The 23,635-nt window shown below is 39.9% G+C and overlaps 1 protein-coding gene across 3 annotated transcripts in view; it reads right to left on the bottom strand.

Moving 5' to 3' along the window:
- CA8 (carbonic anhydrase 8) overlaps nucleotides 1-13,773 on the bottom strand; it is a 109,736-nt gene extending 95,963 nt beyond the window's left edge. For all 3 annotated transcript variants that reach the window (XM_077166837.1, XM_077166839.1, XM_077166838.1), the window contains exons 1-2: nucleotides 13,347-13,773; nucleotides 11,879-12,070 (exon numbers count right to left, since the gene is read on the bottom strand). In XM_077166837.1, the coding sequence (XP_077022952.1) occupies nucleotides 11,879-12,070; nucleotides 13,347-13,446 (292 nt within the window). In that variant the 5' untranslated portion in view covers nucleotides 13,447-13,773. The remainder of the gene's footprint in view (nucleotides 1-11,878; nucleotides 12,071-13,346) is intronic.
- Nucleotides 13,774-23,635: the final 9,862 nt, after the last annotated feature.

The following is a 23,635-nucleotide window of genomic DNA, read 5'->3' on the forward strand; positions in this document are numbered from 1 at the left end:
CTGTGTTCCTGTAGCTTTGATTCTTGAAGATGATTGGGTCAGGATATACCTTTTACAATCTGACCACATGAGTGTGAAAACCCTGTGTCTGATTCTCCTTTTATCCAGGGTATGGACAGATGAGTAAAAAAATAGGGGAAAAAATAAACAATGGGGGGGATGAAAGGTAAAAATATTTGGATAGATTGAAATGCTAGTAGTCAGTGAGAGGGAGGAGTAAGGGGTATGGGATGTATGAGTTTTTTCTTTTTATTTCTTTTTCTAGAGTTTCTAGAATGCAAATGTTCTAAAAAGGATCATGATGATGAATACACCATTCTGTGACGACATTATGCACCACTAATTGTATACCATGTATAGACTGTACAATAAAAGCATCTTTTAAAAGAAAGGAGAAGGAGGAGTTTTAATAGGAAACTTATGATTGAAGAAATGAGTATGACTGCTGAATCACTATAATGATATTTCTTTTAATCTCCAGTATTTTGGATCAGGTAGATGGGAAAATCTGCAATAGTGGAATAATAACCCACAATAAACTCTTAAATCTGGTATGTAACTACCTGTTGAAGTGCACTTTGAAAATTATTGCTTTTTCTTTCCTTTCTTTGTATACATGTTGTATTTCAAAATAAAAAAGTAAAAAAGAAAATAGATGAAACAAAAAAGCTTTACTGACCTGCGTATATACCCAAAAGCACCTAAAACAGGGATGCCAACAAATACTTCTACACCAGCATTCACAGCAGCATCATTCACAATAGCCAAAAGATGGAAACAACCCAAGTGTCCATTAGCAGATGAATGGATAATCTGTAGTATGTCCATACAATGGAATACAACTCAACCATAAACAGGAATGAAGTGTTGATATATCATATGAATGAACCTCAAAAACATTATGCAAAGTGAAAGAAGCCTGACATAAAAGAACACATATGATGTGATTCCATTTGTATAAAATATCCAGAATGGAAAAATCCATAGAGACAGAAAGCAGATTGCTGGTTCCCAGGCAGTAGGAGAAGGCAGAAATGGAGAGCAGCTGCCTAAGAAGTACAGGGTTTCCTTCTGGGATCTGCTTGGAAGTAGACCGAATTGTTCACTTTAGAATGGTTATGCTGATGCTATGGAAATTTCACCTCAATTCGTTTTAGGAAAAAAAAAAAGAGGATTACAGATGTGAGAACTTTTGTGCAGACTCATTATATCTTTCTCTTGAACAACAATCCATTCTGTGGATTTAAGAATGTAAGAAGTATGAAAGGTTTTGTTTCAACCAGAGTTCTGAACAGCCTCATAATTCATTCCTTTTGTTTGCTTGCTCAAACTAGGTCTTAAGAAAAGCCAGGAAGTATACTTTGAATCTACCCACTTTATGCCCCATCCACTTTCCAAACCAAAAAAGAAAAAAAAACAGAGGAACAAGTTTCTGCTAAGTCTCACATCACACCCCAATCTGCACCTTTAGAATGGGAGAGTACACCCCTCACCACCTGTAGTAGTAGCTGACCCCAGGATTTGGGTGGATTTTGCAAAAGCCTACTTTTAAAAGAAGGTGGTCAGATGATCTTGGAGGAGATAGAAGCTCCACATTCTTTAGAAAAAAGTATGAAAAACAGAGTGAAATGAAGCACATGTGAAACAAAAAAGAGAATTCTTAAAAAATCTTTCTCCAAAACCCCTTCATAGTATATACTCACAACACACACATACACAGAGCAGTCACCAGTAATTACTTATGGAAACGGATAATAGAGCAGGTCTTGATGATAATTTCAGAGAACCGAAAAGAGATCCATGCTCCAAAATATATCTCCCGCCTGACTGATATTCAATATTTCTTTAACAGGAATAAAACTTTAAATTGAAAACTTACGGATAGGCTTATATTTTAAACACCCCTGGAAAAACCGCACAGATCCATGTTTTGAGAGGGAGACATTCAGGGTCCACAGGGGTCCATCTACTCATTCTTTCAATAAATATTTTTCTGAGCACCTACCCTGAACCAGGCACTGTTTTAAGTGCTTGAGATACACTGATTTTTACAAAATGGACAAAAGTCACTGGCCTCATGGATTTCACTTTCTGTTAGGTTACTTAATATGAACACAAGAAGAATGGATACAGTTTGCCCTCAGGTGGTTCTCTAGGAAGGGTCAACAAAGAGGAGGCATATTATGCCTACACAGTTCAGAACCAGGCTCAGGGTGCCTTTTTCTTTTGCTGCAGATGAATAATCCAAAGGTGAAACCACTAAAATCATGTGGTTGAACCAAGCCATAAAAAAATGGCAAAATACTGGACACTGAGTTTTATAAGATGCCAGGGAGAAGCATTACCTGTTCAGCACCCAAGAATGATTGTTTATAGACAAAAAAAAATAGTAGCTCTGTTCTATCTACCTGGCAACATCCTCTTAAGGATGCTCCTTTTAAAGCTTATACTTTATAAGGAAATCAGTTTACAAATGGGTATGTCCTTTTTAAATTTATGAATATCAAACTTTGCTTAGTGATATTTGGTCACTACTTGGCAGGTTTATTTCTTGTTATGTGGATGTGATAATGTTCAATAAAGTTATAACGGACCAACATGAAATTCAGACTGATGACATGCTGCATTTCCTTGAAACAGCAAACTTGTGAAAAGAATATAAAATGAACTGATAGCATTGCTACCGCCTCTATTCTCTTTCCTGCTTTTTACTAGGCATGGCCATAATGCTTATGAGACATGAAAGGGAGCTCTCCTACGGAAGTTTCTGCAAAAGTTGGGAACCCCATAAAAACTTAATGTATATACATTTACCTAAATCTGGCTAATCTTTCTAAAATCCATTGCTGAAAACGAATTTATGAGATTATTCAAAGGCTGCTTTTTAAGGTTTGTTGGTTCAACAAGTTTTGAGATCTACTATGTGCCATAACAACTGAAGATAGAAAGTAGGAAGGATACAGCCTCTATGTGGGCAAGGAATTCTCATATCTAAATTTAGTATCTATTTAGGATGAATTTGGAGCAGGAAGGGAGGGTGTACAACGTATTATGAGAACATACAGAAAAGGTCAAACTGGAAACAAGGAGGGGAACTGAAGGTCAGGGAAAAATTCCTGGACACAATAAGAGCTGAGTCTCAAAGAGCAAGCTAAGGGAAGAAGTGGGAAAAGTGCATTCCAAGCAGAGGAAACAGAGAAAAGCACAGCTTGAGTGTATTCCAAAAAATAAATGCGAGGTTACCTAAAGCAGACTCGAGGCATGAGCATCCAGATTATCCCCATGGAGATATGGCACACCCAATTGTGGTGTGACCTTTGATTAGATGGAGATGCGACTTCACCCATTCCAGATAGGTCTTGATTAGTTTACTGGAATCTTTTTTTTTTTTTTCGCATGGGCAGGTACCAGGAACCGAACCCAGGTCTCTGGCATGGCAGGCGAGAATTCTGCCTGCTGAGCCACTATGGCCCGCCATCCTGGAATCTTTTACAAGAGGAAACATTTTAGAGAGAGTGAGAAATCTCAGAGCCGACAGAAACTTCACAGCAGAGCTGGCACAGCTGTGGACAGGTGGAGAACAGACAAGGATATGTGGAGATGCTTGGAGCCCAGCAGACGTTGCCATGAGATGTTAAGCAAGCCAGAACCTGGGGAGAGCCAAGGGAAGCCAAGAGATGAAAGCCAGCCCTGGAAAAGCAAAGTGAGGAACCCCCAAAGGAACAGGGGATGAAAGTAACAGAGCCCAAGAGCAAGGGACCAGCAGATGCCAGCCACGTGACTTCCCAACTGACAGAGGTGTTCCAGACCCATCGGCCTTTCTTGAATGAAAGTAACCTCTCACTGGTACCTTGATTTGGACACTTTCACTTCCTTAGAAGTTCTGGTATATCACATTCTGGCAGGTTGCACACTAACATAGCTGCAAAAAGGACACGGCCATTAAAATGTCTCCCCAGGGATCCAAAATGATCCGAATAGCTCATTCATAATAAGTTTAAACATTCTATAAGCACAGATTATTTAAGGAATACATTTTTAATGTATTCATAAAACATTCTGAAAATACTATTAATTAGTGGTTTTTAACATTTGATGCCTTAAAAGCCAAGGCTTTTTATACTGTTTGTGATTTTTAACCTGTTTCATTTCATATTAAAGAATAAATGTTTTCAGCTCTTAGGAATAGAGAGGACATCAACAGTTGGAAACGCCAGCAAATTAAGCTGCAACTACATAAGCAAAGTAAAGCAGAGGATTAAAGCAACAGACCAGGTAATTCAAGCTCCCCAACATTAGCTAATAATAAATATGATTATAAAGAAATTCAACTCTGACATTTCATACAAATAAAAAATAAAGTGCATCATCTTAATTTTCAGATATTTTTATATTTTCATCTTAAATTAGCAAGGTTGGCAAGAAACATTGCAAAAAGATGTCATCTTTGGGGAAATAGTATTTAATAAGAAAAATCTAATCTAAAATTAACAGTGAGAATTATAAAAGACCCAGAAGTAAAATTTTCTAATTAAAGTTTCTATAATAAGCTCCAGTGAAAGGCACAAATGGCTTATCCTGATTAGCAATTTCTCACATACTGACAGTCTGGAAGCCAAATAGGCAAACAGAATGACATTCTGTCATACCAGTTTACACTCTTTATCAGTACTTAAGTATCAAACCACTCTGCCTAGAAATATATAATTATCTTTCCAAACCTAAGCTGTTTTATATACCACTGTAACCATGCTCATTTTCATTTATCTGTGCACATGAAAACTGTTAAGATTCCTGTGGTACAATGATTCATTCATTCTACAAAGAAATCAAACGATGTACTTGGAAGCCTTAAAGAAACTTTCCATCCTCAAGGAGTTAATAGGCCCAACAGTCTCCCTGACTGGGGCACATCTTGAAGGTGATGCTTGCTTGCCTTGATGTCACATCAGGCGGGATTCTGCCAAGCAGAAATATACCCAGAGCAGAGGGAGAAGGATGAAGACAAGATTGAAAATGTGGTCCAGGCACTGGGCTCGCTCCCTGGCAGACATGCCAACAATTCTCTCCTCTTTTCTATTCAATCAAGCACCTAATGTGGACTTAACCTCAGAAATATATCTTATGTCGTCCCTTCCTTTCCACTGACACTACCAAGACCACAGCTGTACTCTTTCCTAATTTCATCCTGTCTTTTGCAATAACCTCCAACTGCTTCCTATCTCTCCCAGATCCCATCTTACTCAGTGCTTCCAGGTTAATTTTCCTAAAGCAGTGCATTAATTATTACTTTACCTTACAGGAAAAAAATATTTAGACTCAGATCAAGGTCCTTTGTGAATAAGTGCCAAGATACCTTCTTTATTTTATTTTCCATTAACCCCCTTTGTCATGAGTGAACCTTTTTTCTAGATGAACTGAAGTGTACCCCTTTCCTCATACAATCTCTAGACTTTCCCAACTCCATGTCATTGTATACAATGTCCCCTTTCCCACCTCTGCCAGTCTCCCCATATCCAAATGCAGTTCACTCTTCCTCAAATATTATTTCCTCCACAAACCCTTCTTTAATAATTTTAGCCAAAAAAAAAAATCTCTCCCTCTATACCTCTCTTTCACCACTACCCTTGCACCCTTCATGAGGGTAGCCTTTGGACACGATTTCCATTAACCTTATCCAAAGCATGCAGCATCATACATAAGGTATAACAGAGATGGCCAACTGCATTCTGCAGGTCCAATGGAACCAATGAATATGTGTATTTGATTCACAGGTCCACATCTCCACCTTCTCTTGATACATTAAACATCTGGCAAACTAGGCATGCTCTATCCAGTTTGCCAGTTTTCCACATTCCCCACCAGTCACTACTGCTTCCCAACCCTGTAGATGAAAGAGAGGGTCAGTGACTATTGATAAATCTTTCGTTCTCCAGGCGTCTCTCCTTCATAATACCTGCATGGCTTTCAGATTCAAGGGAGTGTATAACGCCCATTGCAAATGGTCAATCCATAAGTGTTGATGATAAAGGACTATCGTGTGAAGAACAGTTCAGAATATGTGTCTGAAAAGAAAAATGACAATTACTTGAAATGACGATGGCAGTCAATATTCTAAAGCAAGCTGGGTAGGTCTAGAATCCTAAAACAGAAACAAAGGGGAAGATCAAGGAACTTCTTGACATTTGAAACTGCTCAAAAGCAAACTGGATTTCCACATCGAGGAATGAATTTCCTGCCTTTGAGTTGTTCAGATTGAGGCTTCCCAGCCACCTGTCAGAGGGTCAGGAGAGAAGGCCAGACTGGCCCCCCTCCAGAGGTTCAGTTCTCAGCCACTTTCCTAAACTCATTTGCTGTCTTCTTGGAAAGCAAAACAGTGAACAAAATAGCATACATTCAGTGTGGGTGTGTTGCTCCTGGGGTGGATGTTGTGTAGGATGAGAAGTGACTCGAGGAGGAAAAGTTTATTTAAGGAGAGCAGAGCTGGCAGAGAAAAAGCATCAGAGCTAAAAACAAAAGCCAGGAGATGGTGTGTCACAGAGACCAAAGGGAGATAGAATTTCCAAAAATTTCACCTCAAATGCAGCAGAATTTTAAAGCATCTATTGGATGCTTGGGGGATGAGAAGATCATCTGTGACTTTTTTTGAGAAGTTACAGCAGAGCTTGGGGGTTTGGGGATAGGGACCTACATGCTCATGACACAGTAAATGTAAATTAAGGCAATATCTCCAGATAAGATTATATAGTAACTATATCATTAGGCTCGTGTTATAAGCATGAATTTGATAAATTTTAGCATTTAAATCATAACACAATCATCGCAATGCTTTTTGGCAAGTCGTTATTTTTTCATACAAGAGGAGCAAAAGAAAAGAAAAGAAAAAGAAAACTAAATAGCCAGGTTGCTGATAAGCCTGCATGATTCTTAAGGTTTTAATGGGGGTAAAAGATACAGAAGTCAGCTTTAATTTCAAAAAATTGTACTTATTCTACGAATTTTCTTATTTAAAAATACAGTATCCTGTATTCAAGGGACATTTCCAGTTAAACAAGGAGAATCACACTCAAACGTCTATCTCTCCTGAAGGCACAAATTTACAAGGGCAAAACAAACAGAAGTGGAGATAACAGCAGAAGAGAGATGCCAAAAATATTTCAGAGAGCTAGAAAACAGGTTGCAGGGTAGTGCCTGATTTAGCGAAACAGAGAAAGTGGAAAGCTCCATAAATACAGAAAGAGGAAAGCAGCAAGAGGCAGTTCTCACTTCCACCACAGAACCCAGGGAAGATGCAGGACTCACAGGCATGAGATAATTCTAAACTGGAAGGTACAGAGTGAAGAACTAAATGAGAGAACTGAGTTAAAGCCCTTAAAATGAGCACTTAAACCTTCTCATCCCATTATCTCAGCATGGAGCTTTTTAGCCACCTTGGCAAAAGGTGAAGTGAAAGTGGGCATACCAAATGGTGAAACTCTCTCCCTATGGTTAGTCATCAGAATACTGGCAAGCAGGTGTCAGCCCCCCATCCTCACTCCAGCCTACCCCACCCCCCCAAAAAATACACAAGAGTTTGGCAAATTCTAGAGAAATTAATAAACACGACTCCAACAAATTGGCCAGCTCCTTGCCTGATCACATTACTGTGAAGTTGCCAGACATCAATCCCTGCTTGTGTGCTCAGAACTTCAAATTACCTTTCAATGCCCATTCCTAAATATAAATAAACTACCAAAGGTCACCAGACATCGCAGGACAGCCTTCAATATATGAGAGACCAAATAAATCAAAAGAAAGAACTCAGAATTAGTAGAAACAAAGCAGGAAATGGAAAAAAGAACAATACAGAAAAGCAATGAAGAAATACACTGCATTCATTTAACAAATCCTGGATGTTGAACTTTTAAATTTAAAAATTTATAGTATAGAGCAGAATGTTTTTGCAATTAAAAACATGAAAGCTACACACTGATGTTTATTAGGACCATTATTCAGACCTCCCAAAAAGTAGAAGCATCCCAAGTGTCTATCAGCAGAAGGATGGATAAACAAAATGTAGCACATAATACATACAATGGAATCTATTCAGTCATAAAAAGGAATGAAATTCTGATACATGCTATATACAATATAGATAAACCTTAAAGACATCGTGTTGAATGAATTAAGACTGAAACAAAAGGACAAATACTGTATGATATCACAAGACAAAGAGAAATTAGGAATAACTGAAAAAGAAGAAAGAGGGAAAACAGAAAATTTATCAGTTATATAATACAAAAAAATTTATGAGAAATAAAAGACATGACTACCCTGATCGAAAGAGCCTATCAAATACCCAGGCAGAAAGTGAAAAAAGAACCAAAATTTAAAAAAAAAAAAAAAAAAAAGAATAAAGTGAAAATTCTAAAAGCTTCCAGACAGGGGAAAAGAGGCAGGGGTTGCAAAGCAAAACGGTATTAGATATTTCAATGGCAACATTAGAAACGAAAAGGCAATGCAGCAATGACATCCAATTTCTGAAAAAAAAAACCCTTCCAACCTGGACGTGTATATCCCACCAAGCTATTCTCAAGTGTGAGGTAACAAAGGCACTTACAGACACACAAGGTCTCAAAACACTTATTCCCCATGTACTCTTTTTCTCAGGAAGTTACTGGAGGCTGAACAACAAGCATGAAGGAATAAACCAAGAAATTCCCTGGAGTGAGAGTGCAAGAAAAAGGGTGCCATTGGCATCCAGGAAACATGGGATTCAACATGGCAGACAAGCAAAGGACCCCCAGGCATAGGGGAAAGGGAGCCCCAAGGAGACAGTTACAAGGTGGGTCAACCCAGAAAGCAATTCCGCCCAGGGCAGAAGAATGGAAGAGAGGCCTCCAAGGGAAAGAAAGAAGGATGAGAAGGAGGAAAGAATGACCACTTGATGCACGTGAATGTCCTGAGAGAAAACGTGCCCTCTGGCAGAGAGTCTGAAAATTAATTCATGACAGAGCAATAAAAAGTTAAACAAACAAAAAAATGCAGCAATTATTAACTCTGGGAGAGGGGGTGGTGTTCATTAAAGGAAAATGAATATAGTCTCAGCCAGAAATAATATTTACATAGTCATAATAATAAAAAACACCAAGTATTAATTTAAATCATATGGAGACAACGGGGGAGCAAAACCAGAAATGGGGGGAGGGGGGTTAATGTGAGAACTAGCCTTCTCTTCTCCCACAGTATGAAGTCCATGGATGTCTTGAAGATCAAGAAATGATAACACAAAGACGTTCTTTAGACATACACAGGTGACAGCAGGACAAACAGCCAAAAGAGTTGGAAGTGATTGTCATTAGGCAACAGAAGTTGCAGGTGGGGAGAGAGTGAGTATAAGCATAGACATGGGTAAATACAGTACTACACAATTTTTAAATTGTTTATATTCTCAATTGATAAGGATAATTTTTTATAATCTATCTTTTTATCTCTTATTTGTTAACACTTAGTACATTATGTTTTTTTCTCTTTTTTGTGAAAAATAACATACATACAAAAAAGCAACAAATTTCAAAGCACATTGCAACAATTAGCTGTAGAACAGATTTCAGAGTTTGGTATGAGTTACAATTCCACAATTTTAGGTTTTTACTTCTAGCTGCTCTAACACACTGGAGACTAAAAGAAATATCAATATAATGATCCAGCAATCATACTCGTTTGGTAAACCCTACCTTCTCTGTATAACTCCACCATCACCTTTGATCTTTCTCTCACTCTTTAGGGGTATTTGGGCTATGCCCATTCTAACTTTTTCATGTTGGAAAGGGCTGTCGATGATATGGGATATTGGGATGGAACCAGTTGATGTTCTGGAGAGGTTGGCCCCTCTGGGTTTCAGGACTTACCTGGTCCAGCGACCCACTGATAAGGATAACATTTTAATCATACAAATGAACGAAGGTGTTTAGAGTTTGCAGACTATTCCTTTGAAAAGCGTCAATGCCACAAAAAAAAAAAAAACTGGTCAAGACAGGATTTTTTTTGCTACATTATTAAGTTTCAAGAAATGTCAGAAGGAAGGAAGCAATGAAGAAGTTACCTCAGTGGCAGAAGAGAGAGGGGCCAATGAGGGAGCAGGGGCTCTGAGGAAGGAGAGTGGAAAAAACCTGGATGATGGGTAACTAAATTAGACCCTGACAGAAACAAAGACATTTCTTCCCCAATGCTCACAGGGGGAGGATGGAGGAGAACAAAAGGGCAGGAAAAAGCGAGGTGAGGCACAACACATTTCATGGTTAGAAGGTCGGAAGGTTTCAAAGGTAGGTGTCTGATCGTCTCTAATTTGTAGTGAGATAGGGGACCAAGAAAAATTGTGAATGTTTGAGAAGGCGACAGAAGAAAGTGTTAAATTCAATTTGGTAAGGTAATTTGGGCTTAGGGCAGGATTGGACATGCACTGTTTTAACTGACAATATTTGTACATGGTTATTCCTCTATGTCCCTGTAACACTAACCACATTTACACTAGTACTTTAAGAATTGTTTTCTCACAGAACCATAAATCCTCAAGCACCGACTTATCCATCTGTACATATCTAGCACTTACCACAGTGCCTGAGGTGATATGCACTTTTGTTATATGGACATATAAACATTTATTTTCAGAAGTACAAAAGCATGTCAACATATCAATGAGCATGTATTACCTTGCAATGTTTCTTACATACCAGAACAATTAGTAGTCAATAATTTTACTATATACTTTTAAAATATAACACATAAATCCCATCATAGATAAACCAAATATATATTTATCTGATTTAAGTTCAAAGTTATACCTGAAGCTAGATGCCTCTTTGCCTAATTGAGTATATATAACCCAGAACCTACTTTGGGCCATGCCTATCGCTTGACCAAACTCAGAAGAGGAGGGAAGATGACACCAATCTTAGACGAGGCTCATGGATTCTAAATTAATGCTCATAAACATTCACAATGAATAAAAAAGTCCCTACGTGGAAATCAAAATCTGCCCTGCCTAGCAATAAATCTAAAGATGTTATGGTTTGAAATATCAAATGCATCCACTCAAAATTAATTTGGATACCAGTTGGTCTTTATTTATCACACTCTCCTAATTTTTCAACATACTTTAATTTCACATTCTTTCCAAGAGAGAAAGATAGTTATTATTCACCACGAAAAGTATGATATTAATGTTAGCAAATTCTGTTTTCCTCTCTTCTACATTTAAGCCTAAAACAGATTTCTTTAATAATTGCCTCACACCTCTTCCACAAAATATTACAAATCCATCTCAGATTGGGGGTGAGGACAGGGAGGGAAGTTTATTAAAAAAGAGCTCTGACATTTAAATCTTTTGCTGAGCTTAGTGAATGTTTCTGATTTTTAGTTAAAACTTTTTTCTTACTAATATAGTAGAAAATTTTCTGTGACAGGTTTACCTTGGAAACCAAATTACATCGCTAAATCCTAATCTTTTGTTTTTACAAAGTAAGTAGAAAACAGAAAATTATAATTATCTAAATAAATTATGCTAATAATAATTAGAAAACACACATACTTGCAGACTGGTACTCCTGGATATATCTTTCCTCAGATTCCATAAAACATAACTTAACCAAACTAAGGTTGTTCTAGTAATAGTCAAAGCAGAACATCCAAACTGACATCTTAATGTCATCCTTGCACCCTTTCAAAAATATTTCAGAAAAGACTTTTAAAACTGCATCTGTATAAGTTTTAAAGGTATCCTCAAAACAGAGCTATGTCAGTTTTCCTTTTGAGATACTACATGCCAGATCAGGCAAGTGCAGTCACCTTCCGGTGACTTCTAGGTTACAACAGCACACAAGAGCATCTCCTAAAATACCTGATTTTGATTTCAGGATAACCTGAATGGTGTGTCCATCGTTGGTGACTTCACAGTCTCGGCACACCACGTAATTTGGAGAGAGTCGAACCTCCAGCAGCGAGGGGTCGTATCTGGCTTCTCTTGAGTTCAGGTTAATAGGAGACTGGTATTCTCCATTAGCATCTGGAAACACCAAGCCCCACTCAACACCTAGGGACACATTTAAGTAAATGAAGAACCTGTTAAAATAAAATGTTACCATACAATTTAACCTGTGAAAATGAGAAAAGTGTCAAGTAAAATCTGCCTACCTAGATAGATTTATTATGATCCAGTTAATGGCATTAAAAAGAGGGTTAGGACTGTCAGCTCCATGCAGGTGAAATATGGAGCGTGAATTTTTGCATCCACATATTCATATAGATTTCATAGTATTCTTCTTATTAAATGTCACAATATGTATTTCTTAATATTCATATTATCAAATACCACATGCAAACTCCTGGACGAACAAAATATTAAGATTTTTATTTATCCATATAAAAGCAATGATTTATGACCAAGGAAATTCAGGTCACGTTTAAGAAATTAAAAAAGAATAATATCATTAAAAGTCCTCCGCTCATTAGTTCAACTATGTTCAGCCCTTGGGAAATACCTATAACTCTGGCCATAAAATGCCTAAAACTCATAACGCTGATGTTGGTGAATAAACACTTTCCTATAAACCCAAATTTATTTCAAAATGTGCATATGGCAATAAATATATACCTACATACTCTGCATAATTTGTATAATTAAAACGATTATTTCTATATTCATTTCAATATATGTAGTCAACCTCAGCACTAACGGGTAGAATATTAGATGCCCTACATCTTCAGAGAGAAATTCAGGAAACTAATTTTTTTTTCAATAAGTCAACCCCTTCTCGCCAAGCCAGTGTGAAATGTGGGTCACGTTTTAGAAAGAAAAGAGTGTTGCTAATCTCCTTTTAGAAAGAACTGAGTGTTGTTAATCTCCTTCACGAAAACAGTGGCGGCTGAAACAGTTTCTCCTCAAAGAGTCCTCGCAGCAAATCAGAAATTCAAAGTTTCACTGGCCCTGTATTCTCAGGGCGTTGAGTAAAACGCAACCGCTTTCCTTGGCTACTTAGACGCCCGCGCTCTGCCTCAGTCGGGAAGCAAAGCTGCGCCAGGACTGGAACGCTCGCCGCTCGGCACCGAGACCCGGCCAGCCGCAGGCTCCCGCACCCGAGCTCCCCCGTGCAAACGCGGGCGACGGGAGAACGCGGACAGCGGCGGGTAAGCCCTCCCTGAAGCGCCTTAGACGCCCAAACGCGCCAGCGGAGTGAGAAAGCGACCGAGACCCCGGTGGCAAAGAGAGGACGCGATGGTGCTCCGAGCGCAACGCGAGCAGAGCGCAGAGCCCGGCGCGGGGCGAGGGGAAAGCCGCGGCGCACAGCCTGCGGCCCAGGGCCGGTTACCTTCCTCGTAGCCCCACTCTACGCCCTCCTCTTCTTCCTCCTCATCCTCCTCCTTCTCGGGGAAGGCGACGGTATCTTCGATGAAGCTCAGGTCAGCCATCGGAAGGCCGCGGGTCCCCTCGGCGCCGTCGCCGGCGGCGCCTCCGGCTCGGCTGGGCGCGCGGGAAAACTTGCGGGCGAGCGCACCGGAATGTAAGGGTGAGCGAGTGTGAGCGCGTGTGTGCCTGTGGGCGCGTGTGAGTGTGAGCGCGCGAACGAGTGTGCGCGCGCGTGAGTGCAGGGCAGTGTGAGTGCGAGCGCCAGCTCGCGTGCAGGCGGCGCGGAGTTTTGCGGCGCGGGGCCGCGGGGACCAAGTCGCTGGTCCGTGGCGCTGCGACACAGAAGCCGCAGCCCTCGGGCAGCTAGCGCGGGGTGAACTATAAATCCAGCCGGGGCGTGTCCGGCACGCGAGGATCCGCCCTCCGCGCTTGGCGGCAGCGGCTGGGGTGGACTACAGGAAATGGCCCTAGGGCAACCGGGCCGCACCCTGGAAAAGGGGGACCCCTCCTGCTGGGTCGGCTTTACCCCGCGGCCCCCCACGTCCCCCCCCACACACACACACCGGCCTCTGCCTCCCCTCGGGCGCCCATCTTCCAGAACCCCGAGAGCCACCTAAGGTCAGACCTCAAGACGCCCTGGCTGGCAGAGTAGGGCAGGAAAGGAGCATCTATTGAGCACCTGCTGTCTGCTGGGGCCAGGGGTTTCTATATTCATTTATTTTGACCCTACTCCAGGAAATATCAGTGAGAAAGGGGGGGTGGAGGATGAGGGAGATGCGTTGTCATGGGTAGGAGAAAAGTGGGAAAGACAGAACCTGTGACAAAATGAAAAGAGGGCTTCCTGCCCGACATTTCTGTTACTATGTATTTTCTAACTCTTCATAGAGCACAGTGGAAACTGGAGTAAGGAAAACTACAAGAAACTTGTCATTCCTAAAAGCATTTAAGAAAAAATGTGTTTCAATCTAGAGAAGTAGATCTAGTGTAGGGAGTTTTTCCATGGAAAATATTATTTCAAAGGCAAAGGTAGTGAAAGGCAGTAAAGAAAAGGTGTTTGTTTTTAGTTTCAGAGTGTGGGGTGCTGCTACGGGCGCAGCTTGCTGTGTACACAGCTACCAACCGCCAATGAAATCGTGTAAATAATGAAATGCATACATTGCATAACATACAGGAACTTCCCTGATCCAAAGAAGCTGAGACAGTCTCTCTCAAACGTGCTTCTCAGTCCAGCCGTAATGACTTCAGATTCCTACTCCAACACCTTAGAGTAGCCAATAACCCTGGAGAAGATAGACTTCACTTTGGGAGATTAATGTGCATAATCAGCACACATTTGAGCCTTAAGTACAATTTATTTTTCATATGCTCTGCACACACAGCGAATGTGTCTTGACAATTTCAATAATCTGTTCCTGAATCATATACCATGCTTAGAATGCTGAATTGCTCATACAAGGTTGCAGATTATCTGGGGATTTTTAATTTGTGCTCCTATCCTCACTGTTCAGACACTTGAAAGGCTACTAGAACTGTCTCTGGAAATAAGTAGGGGACTGAAAAGGGAACTCAAACAAATCTGCCACTTACTTGAAGGTTTAGCAAAACAGGTGAAAAGTGTTCGCCAACTTTAGTTTTGAGGATTATCTGTGGATTTTAAGCAGTCCTGTAATTTCCCTTTCCCCTTGACACAGAGACTGGAAAGCTGGCCACCCCATTCAGGAGACTAAACCACTCAGTCTGAGAGAGATGAAATGCATTCCTTACCCCCTGCCTTCTGGGTGTTCTCCAGTGAGCACCCTGTCCCCTCCGTGCTTTACTTAGACTGGGGTTGGCAAAAGCAGATACCTATTCTAAAACAATAGCTGTTTAAATAACAATGATAATAAGTGCTACACAAAATATTAGTCACTTTCCACTGAAGTTCTCCTAAAAAGATGATTTCATTTGTTTTTCCTTTCTTGGAAGAATTTTTCCATCTTGAAATTTGTATTAAGATTTATTTTTAGAAATCTGTTCATCCATTAATGAATGCCCATACCCAGGGCAGGACCTCAACAGTAAAATAATTTTGCCACCCTGAGCTCCTCAGCAACGTTTATTCCCCTCTGCCCAGAAAGGTACATCGATGCTATATTGTAGCTTTTGTGTGGTCATGAATGGCATTTTTAGTGTCACTGGAATTATAGAAATGTTTGCCGAACTAGAAGATAGCAAAATCAAATAGCAATAAACTTTATGTTTTCTTACAGTTTTCCAAAAATGGTGTGCCTTATTTACAGAAGATAAGCTGAAACGTTGAATTTTGAAGTTAATAGACATCATTGCATGTAGTCAACAGTGTATAGCCATGCATATATGCAATTAGCTACTAGACTTTTGACCCATATTTGTCCTTTCTAAATATTTTCAACATGATTTTTATAATGTAACTCCTCTCTGCAAGCCCAGGGTACCCTTTTCAGAAACGTAAGAGCCGTTCCACTGTGGATCCAAATATTCAATTAAAGCCTTAATTGCTTTGAGACTGTGTGCTTTGGATTTCTGCTAATTAACAGCACCTTAAGACCTTCTCTTCTCATGTCCCTGCACTATATTATCACTTAAGATGGAATTTCTATTTCTAGTTATTATAAGGTGTCTGTCACCATAAAATCTAAACATACAGATCAAAAATATAGGCCAATTATTTGATTTACAAAATAGAACAGCACATCTAAATTCAATACCAGAAAATCTAAAAATATCCATGCTCTATATTATGAACACAAGTACTCCAAATATCTTACGATATAATTTTAATCTGTAGTGTTTGCATAACTAACAAGAGGTCAACCCACACTGATAGAAAAATAAATGAAAATTAAGGCCTATATAATTTGTTACTCTTTAATAGTAAAAGAATATAGATATAAGTTCGTAAAAGGGGCAAACCAATGTAAGTATCAAAGGAAGAAAGTGGTAGTAAGATTGCTTCACAACAATTCGTCCCTATATAACTCTCTCCTTCATTCCTTTCTTACCCATTGCCTTCCTAACCAAGTCTCTCTTGTTGTCTTGGTGAGCTTGGGCTCTAGAGCAGTTGGTCATAAACAGTGATGACCTTCTTCTTGTGTACATCTTACGAGTCTGGGGACACCTCAAAGATAGAGTTGGTGTTCACATGTCAGAAGCCATCTCTGCTACGTGTGTCAAAAGGCGGCTCTCCAGATTGTGGATTTATGTATGAACTTCACCTACAGTAAATTGTTGTGTTCTTGAAGGGCACTACTCTGCTCTAGACTCTGTGAGAGACCCCAAAAATGAATAAAACTGCTGTTTTTGCCATTAAGGAGTTTGCAGTCCTCTTGGGGAGAAGGGTAAATCATGAGGTATCACAAAAGGCATTGGGAACTCATTTAAATAGAGTTGTAAGTGTCATTTGGTATAAGGAAGATGCCATTCATTCTGAAGGGAGTAACCAAGGACAGCTTTCTTGGAAAAGACAGCAATTCAGGCAAATCAAAAAAATGAGTAGGATTTTATACAAAATAGCACTACAGTTATCAGCAAGGATGCCAAATCATGGAAGTGCCCGTTACGGATCTGTTTTCATCTCTCAGTACCTGCTGTGACCTGCCAAATGCAATCCAGGTGCACAAAAAATGGGCTTATGTCCAAAGTAAAATACTTCTCTGATTGTTTGGTTTGTTAGCCTGTTTTCTGTTCTGTCAGTAAGGGCATCAGCATTTTCCTTATTTTTTACATTTTGATTTCTGAAGATGTCAGGCTGTGTTTATGAGGCAAGAAGTTCTGAATCCTTCTTTCAAATTTCCTTCCTCAACAGATTAATTTTGCATTTCATCCGCTCTGAAATGCATTTATAAACCTTTTGTTTGTCCTACTCTTGCTCTTTTGCCTTTAGAACCATCAGCTTTTAGCTTTAGTATTCTGTAGAGCTGTGGTAAATTGCAATCTAGTTCCCATCATCTGTTGCCCCTCCCTGGGAGCTTAGACTTCCCTGCTTGGCAATGTGCCATACTCTGACCAATTAAATGTGAGTCAGAGGTGGCATGTGCCACTTCCCAACAGAAGCTTTAAGAGTGACCACGTTGTTCCACCATCATTTTTACCCCTCTGCACCCCAGATTACCCAGTCTAAGATCATTCATTCTGGATCCCAGAATCAATAAGACCCATATAAATCAGAGTCACAGCCAATCGGAAGTCAATACATACTGTGAGAAGTAAACCTTTGCTTGATAAGTCGCTGAGATTTGGGGGCGGGGGGGGGAGCGTTAGTTATGGCAGCGTAATCTAGCAAATACCGACTGTTACGCTAGCTCATCAGGTAAATGTGAGTTCAAGGACAATTTGTATTTGCTCAAAAGTTGTTTTGCATTTTTCTTCAAACTAAAAAGCGCCCCTTTGGCTTATAAGGAATTTGAGGCAAACCCAACCAAAAAGAGTGTAATTATCTCTACCTTGTAAATGCCTTAGAAGCCCTGACCCTAACTGAAGTCCTTCTAGCCTCCCACACACAGTAAGAAAGCCCTTCTCCACCCAACAACCTCAGGAGACATGGCCCGCGGGAGACATGGCCCCGGGAGACATGGCCCACGGGAGACATGGCCCACAGCAGACATAGCCCACAGGAGACACTTCCCTGAGCCCACACTGATCATGCCTGGGACCAGACACCCACTGCAGCACCCCGAAGTCCACATGCTTGAGATCCTTTAGGACATTAATAGTCCTAAATCTACTTTATAACAAGCCAGTCCCTATCTAGGGAATCTTCCTAGTCTTCTACCAAACGAAACCCCCTACCTACATGGATAAAATGGTTCTTTCTAGTGCTTCTATAATACTTTGCTCCTGAATGCCTGGAATTAAGACTATATTTTAGGTGTCTATTTTATGACCTTCTCCTCTAATAGACAGCATTTTATTCCTCTTAGCATCACCCATGTAGTTTCTCTCTGCCCTACGTGTTTCCCACCACCTGCACAGTGCCTTGGTGAGCTCTTAGGAATATATTAATGCAATAAAAGCTATGGCTGCTAAGGTGGAAGTTTTCAGAGCATGGTAGTGGGGGGCACAAAAAAAAGGGAGTGGGTCATGTTTACCTGGTGTCAGGTGTGTCTACAAGGACTTCATAAAGGAAGAAACGTTTAAGCTGGGTCTCAAAAGGTAAGGAAGTGCTCCTTTGCCCACAGAAGGGAGGAGGAAGGGAGGTAAGTAAGAAATTCAGAAGGAAAAACAAACCATAACCCCAATATAGAAGCTAGCATGGGTTCACCTTTTGAGCAAGTTTATTTTCTTTTTCCATGGTCTTAAATGGACTAATAAATGGAAAAAACAGCATATTTAAATAGCATTTCTTTGTTTAGTGATTTTTTTTTAAAAGTCTCAAAATAATTTCTCAAGGTAAGATAAAATAAAGAATAGCTGATATGCATAAATGAGGGCATCATTGATTAAACCACAATACTAAAAATGAATTGACAAATGACACATTTAAAAACAGCTGGAGAGTTAGTTCATTAGCTAATAGACCTGAAGAAACTGTTTAGAATAAGGCACAGAGAGGCAAGAAGATGAAAAAATATGAAAAAGAGACGTTAAGGGATATAGCATGTAGAATGAGAAGACCAAATAATGTTTAACCAAAATCCCAAAAGGAGAAAATAGAATGATTGACAGATGACAGAATGTTTAGTTAATGACCAAGAATTTCCTAGAACTCATCACAGAAATAAATATAAATTTATGTATATATAATTAATTGAACCCTTTTTGACTTAAAAGAAGACATCATGGCCCAGTTTGAATGGCCCACCAGCCACACCTTGACTTCAGTTCCCACAGCAGCTGGTACACCTTGCTGTGCTGTGCTAGGTGCTGTTGGCTGTAGGAGCCGCCAGTTCACAGGAACGTAATAATCTGAGCACTGTGGTGGTCCCCAAAGATGACTACTTTAATTCCTGGCTTCCCCATTGGCACATACTGCTGCTCTTCACAAAGGAAGCTCCAAAACGGAGAAAGACCTGTATCCCCTCCCCTTGAGTCAAGGCTGCCTTCTGACTTGCTTGGTCCTGTAGACTGTGGCAGACGTGACACTGTGCCAGTTATGAGTTTAGCCTTTAAGAGGGCTGGCAGATTCCTCTTTCGTTCTTTGAAACCAGTCATCATCCAAGAAATCCTACTTCCTTGAGATAGCTATGCTGTGAGAAGCCCACATTGACTGCAGGAAATGCTAGAGGACAGAGGCAGGAGCACAGAGACTCAGACGTGGGAAGGAAGCCCTCTGGGGTCCTCCAGCCCAAACCTAACCACAAGCTGGTTGCAGCCAAGTGAATGAGCCCAGCTGACACTGTGTGGGGCAGAAAGCCTACATGTGACAGTCCTGCCTCAATTCTGTCCCACAGAATCATGAGAAATAGTAAATCAGTGTTTTAAAACACTAAGCTCTGGAGGGACTTACTATACAGCACAGAAAATTGAAACAAACATTTAATGTATGCAGACCAGATACAGTATTAAAGATTTCCTATAAATTATTTCCTTTAACTCATAAAAGACATTTACGCATATCATCTATTCTTTATGTTATCTTACCCTGTGAAATTGTTTTGAGACTTTTAAAAAAATCAATAAACTGAACATAGAAATACTATTTAAATATGCTGTTTTTTCCATTTACTAGTCCCTTAAACACCATGGAATAAACTTGCTCAATTATTATCCTATTTCAGATGAGAAAACAAAAGCTAAGATTTACTCTCAGCCACAGACAGAGGCAGTGTGACCTGAGGCCTGTCCCACTCCAGAACCCATGACCCCAACACCAAACCCTACTGCTTTCAAGTTGGTGAGCCCAGTAGATGTACTCCATCTCCACCCAGAAGTAATGTGGTCTTAGGCATGCTGTTAGGAACCAAACTACAACTTAAATGCACACTCCAACCCTACCTAGTGCATTCTTCCTGGGAGATCCACCGGACCAGTGTGGAGCTGGGAGCAGAAGGGTCCGAAGAGGAAGGGTGAAGGAAGCTAGCTTGGGAAAAAGAGAGGCACAAGAACTGACACTTGCCCCCTTGGAAACTCTGCTTAGATATGGAAAAGGGAATCAGCGGCCGGAGTCCGATGTTGAAGAGATTTGCTCCTGCACCAGCCCCACTCTGCAGTCACACCGCAATCCACCTGTGTTTGCTCCACATCTGACCTTTCTCCTCTCTGTCGTCTGGTCCCGTTTGTTTTAGCCTGTGCTCTAACTTTGCTGCCTTGGTTTCCCCACCTCTCCAGCATTTCAGTGCTCCCAGAGAGATGTTTTCCTTCAACCTCATGCTTGCCCTGCTCATATTAACCACCCAGGATTTGAGGGTTGCATAGTCCTTGTTCACTGGCTGGTGATTTATCCATCACCTATTATGTATCATGTGTGTAACATGCCTTAGATCATTAATTCATAATCATATGGCAAAAAATATTTTTTTAAATGAAGAAATTTACACTCAGAGAATTAAGCATTTTGCCCACAATCACACAGCCTAATAGATGGAGGTGTCGAGATCTGAGCTCAGGTCTAACTAGCTCTCAAGCTGGTACTCATTCCCAACCCATTCTGTCATCTTTGAGTCAGATTTTAATCACAGTCTCACCAAAAAGCCCTTTCAAAGTGTCATTAGTTATTCATCCATTCACATTCACAACCAACTCACAATGGCACATGAATTGTTAAGTGCCTACTTATCAAGCTAAAATGCCACTCCTCAAGAACAGAAAACATTCAAGATGTTTTATGTTAAATATTTCTATTCCATAAAGAGCTTGTGTAATGAGGAGGAACCAGGGGCACTAATGAAACACACAAAGCAATAAACATTTCTAATGCTAATGGAGCACAACATATTTATGTTATTATGGAACCCCATTGATTAGGCATCACTGAAAATTACTTTTAGTATAATTAGCAATGTTAGAAGAGAAAATCTAACGTGGTGCTGAGTACATACTAAGCATTAAACAAAGACTGATTCTCTAGTTCCAATTACTTAAGGGTCAGTAACATGTAACATTAGAGCTTGATATTGTTGTCAATAGGAGATAACAGAAACATAGACTAAAACTATAGCATAAGAGATGTAGATGAGACACAATGATTACCACACATTTAGAATTATTTAAAGTGGCCCTCTCCAAAATAAATCCAACTTCAAAGCCTGGCATAAACACTTTGTCTTTCTTAAATGTGTTATTATCCTTAACATAATATGTGGAAAAGGCAGTATAACACAATGGCTTTGGCACACTGGTGGTTCAGTGGTTAGAATGCTCGCTTTTCATGCGGGAGACCTGGGTTCGATTCCCAGATCATGCACCCAAAAATAAAAAAAAAAAATAAAAATCCGCAATATCTTTGTGCATACTAAGCACCTAACTTAGAACAGCTCTGCTAGAATTTGTTCCAGCACAATTAATATATTTGGGAACTATTTTAGCATAATGCAGATTTCCTATTTGCTGCCATGCAAATTTGTCTGCAGGAAACACTGGGTGAATGCAGAAAACTTCACCCAGCTGAACTGAGTGATGTAGGAATACACAAAGCACATGCATGCACACATCACAAACATCTAATTCCTACCTCAGTTCACCGTGTGTTTTGAACCACGCCCATCCTCATCTGGTACTACAAATCAGATCAGATTTCAGACGGCCCTCCTTTCACACCCCATAACTCACCCACTACAATCTTTTTGACATCCACTTCCATAAGTAAACATCCGGTCTTTTTCAGGTTAAAGTGCCATTTTTATTGAAGTAGTGATATATTCTTTAATCATCTAACAAGTAAAACACCACTTCTGTTTTTATAAGGGCCCTTTCTGTTTTGTTTTGTTGTTTAATTTTTGTCACTGATGACATCTTTTAATGCTGTGCCCCTGAGCCCATCTTCCCTTGAGCCCTCTGATGGCTGTGTCTGACTTTGCACAGCACAGTGGTTTTTAAGGACACATATTTCACATTATAGCAAAATTGACTCTATCTAGGCACGTAATAAGCATGGAAATTATGCAATTATTACTGTTGTAATTATTATAAGAAAGTGACATTTAGAGTATGTGACCTAAAACATATTCTTGGATCATTCTGTTTTATTTGAGTGAATTATTATCATTATGAATTTCAGTAATGATCATGTTATTATTATTGTAATCATATTCAGGAATGTCTTTATGATTTGCACATTTGTGAGATTTCTCAAAGCATATAAAACAATACAGGAATAGTCTATCAGTGACGTATTTCAAGCATATTCAGTGCCCTAGCAATTTGGCCACATCCCTTTGAGACTCATGTGCAAATAGGACTTGCTGATAACAATTAGGTAATCTAGGTATTTGACACCAATAGCATCTGATTTTAGACATTACATGTATTCTGGACTAGTTATCCATCAGTCTCCTCAGCCCAAAGAGGTAAGGGTGATAATATTTTGTTCACTTCCTCAGGAGTTACAGTTAAGATGTGAGGGAATTAATCAACAGGTCCTCCAGAGGAGCTGTGGTCACAGGAAAAAGGTGAGAAAATCCTCTGAGATGGCAGTGTTTTGTATACTTGATGTCTTAGTTCATACTGTATACTCTATGTCCTAGTTCATGCATGTTCAAAGGCCTGAATCATCAATGAACTACCTTCCAGGACACAATGAGAATACAACTATTTAAATCCAATGATTCTTCATGTTGATCCATTCGTACTGTCACCTCACTTCTCTGCCTATACTTTCCTGTCTTAAATGTGCTCATTTGTTCATTCATCCATCCATCCAGGCAACACTTATTGATTAAGTACTATGTAGTATACCAAGATGAATAGGATTAGTTTTTATCCTTAAGGAGTTCACAACCTTGGAAATAGTGTAACCAAACTCAGAATGCCATTGGTGATGCAGTGATGACAAAGAGAAGCAGGCTTTACAAATCATGGCATGACCAACTTTCACAGTGAAAGTCTGAGGGACAGAATCTCAGAGTGTAAATCAGAGGACAACCTTGTGGGCCCTTACTATAAAAAGAACCACACACACATATTGTTCCATGCACATTCATGCATTATGAAAGTAGAAATCTCTTCTATGTGAAAGGCTAACGTGTGATACTATAAAATAGTCAACTCAGAACTTCTGGAGAAGATGGTGGAGTAGGGAGCTCCAGCACCTACTCTTCCTCCAAAACAGCTAGTAGACAAGCAGGAACTGCCAGAAAC

The sequence above is a fragment of the Tamandua tetradactyla genome, chromosome 6, assembly GCF_023851605.1.
Source record: "Tamandua tetradactyla isolate mTamTet1 chromosome 6, mTamTet1.pri, whole genome shotgun sequence".
In the NCBI taxonomy this organism is placed as follows: Eukaryota; Metazoa; Chordata; class Mammalia; order Pilosa; family Myrmecophagidae; genus Tamandua; species Tamandua tetradactyla.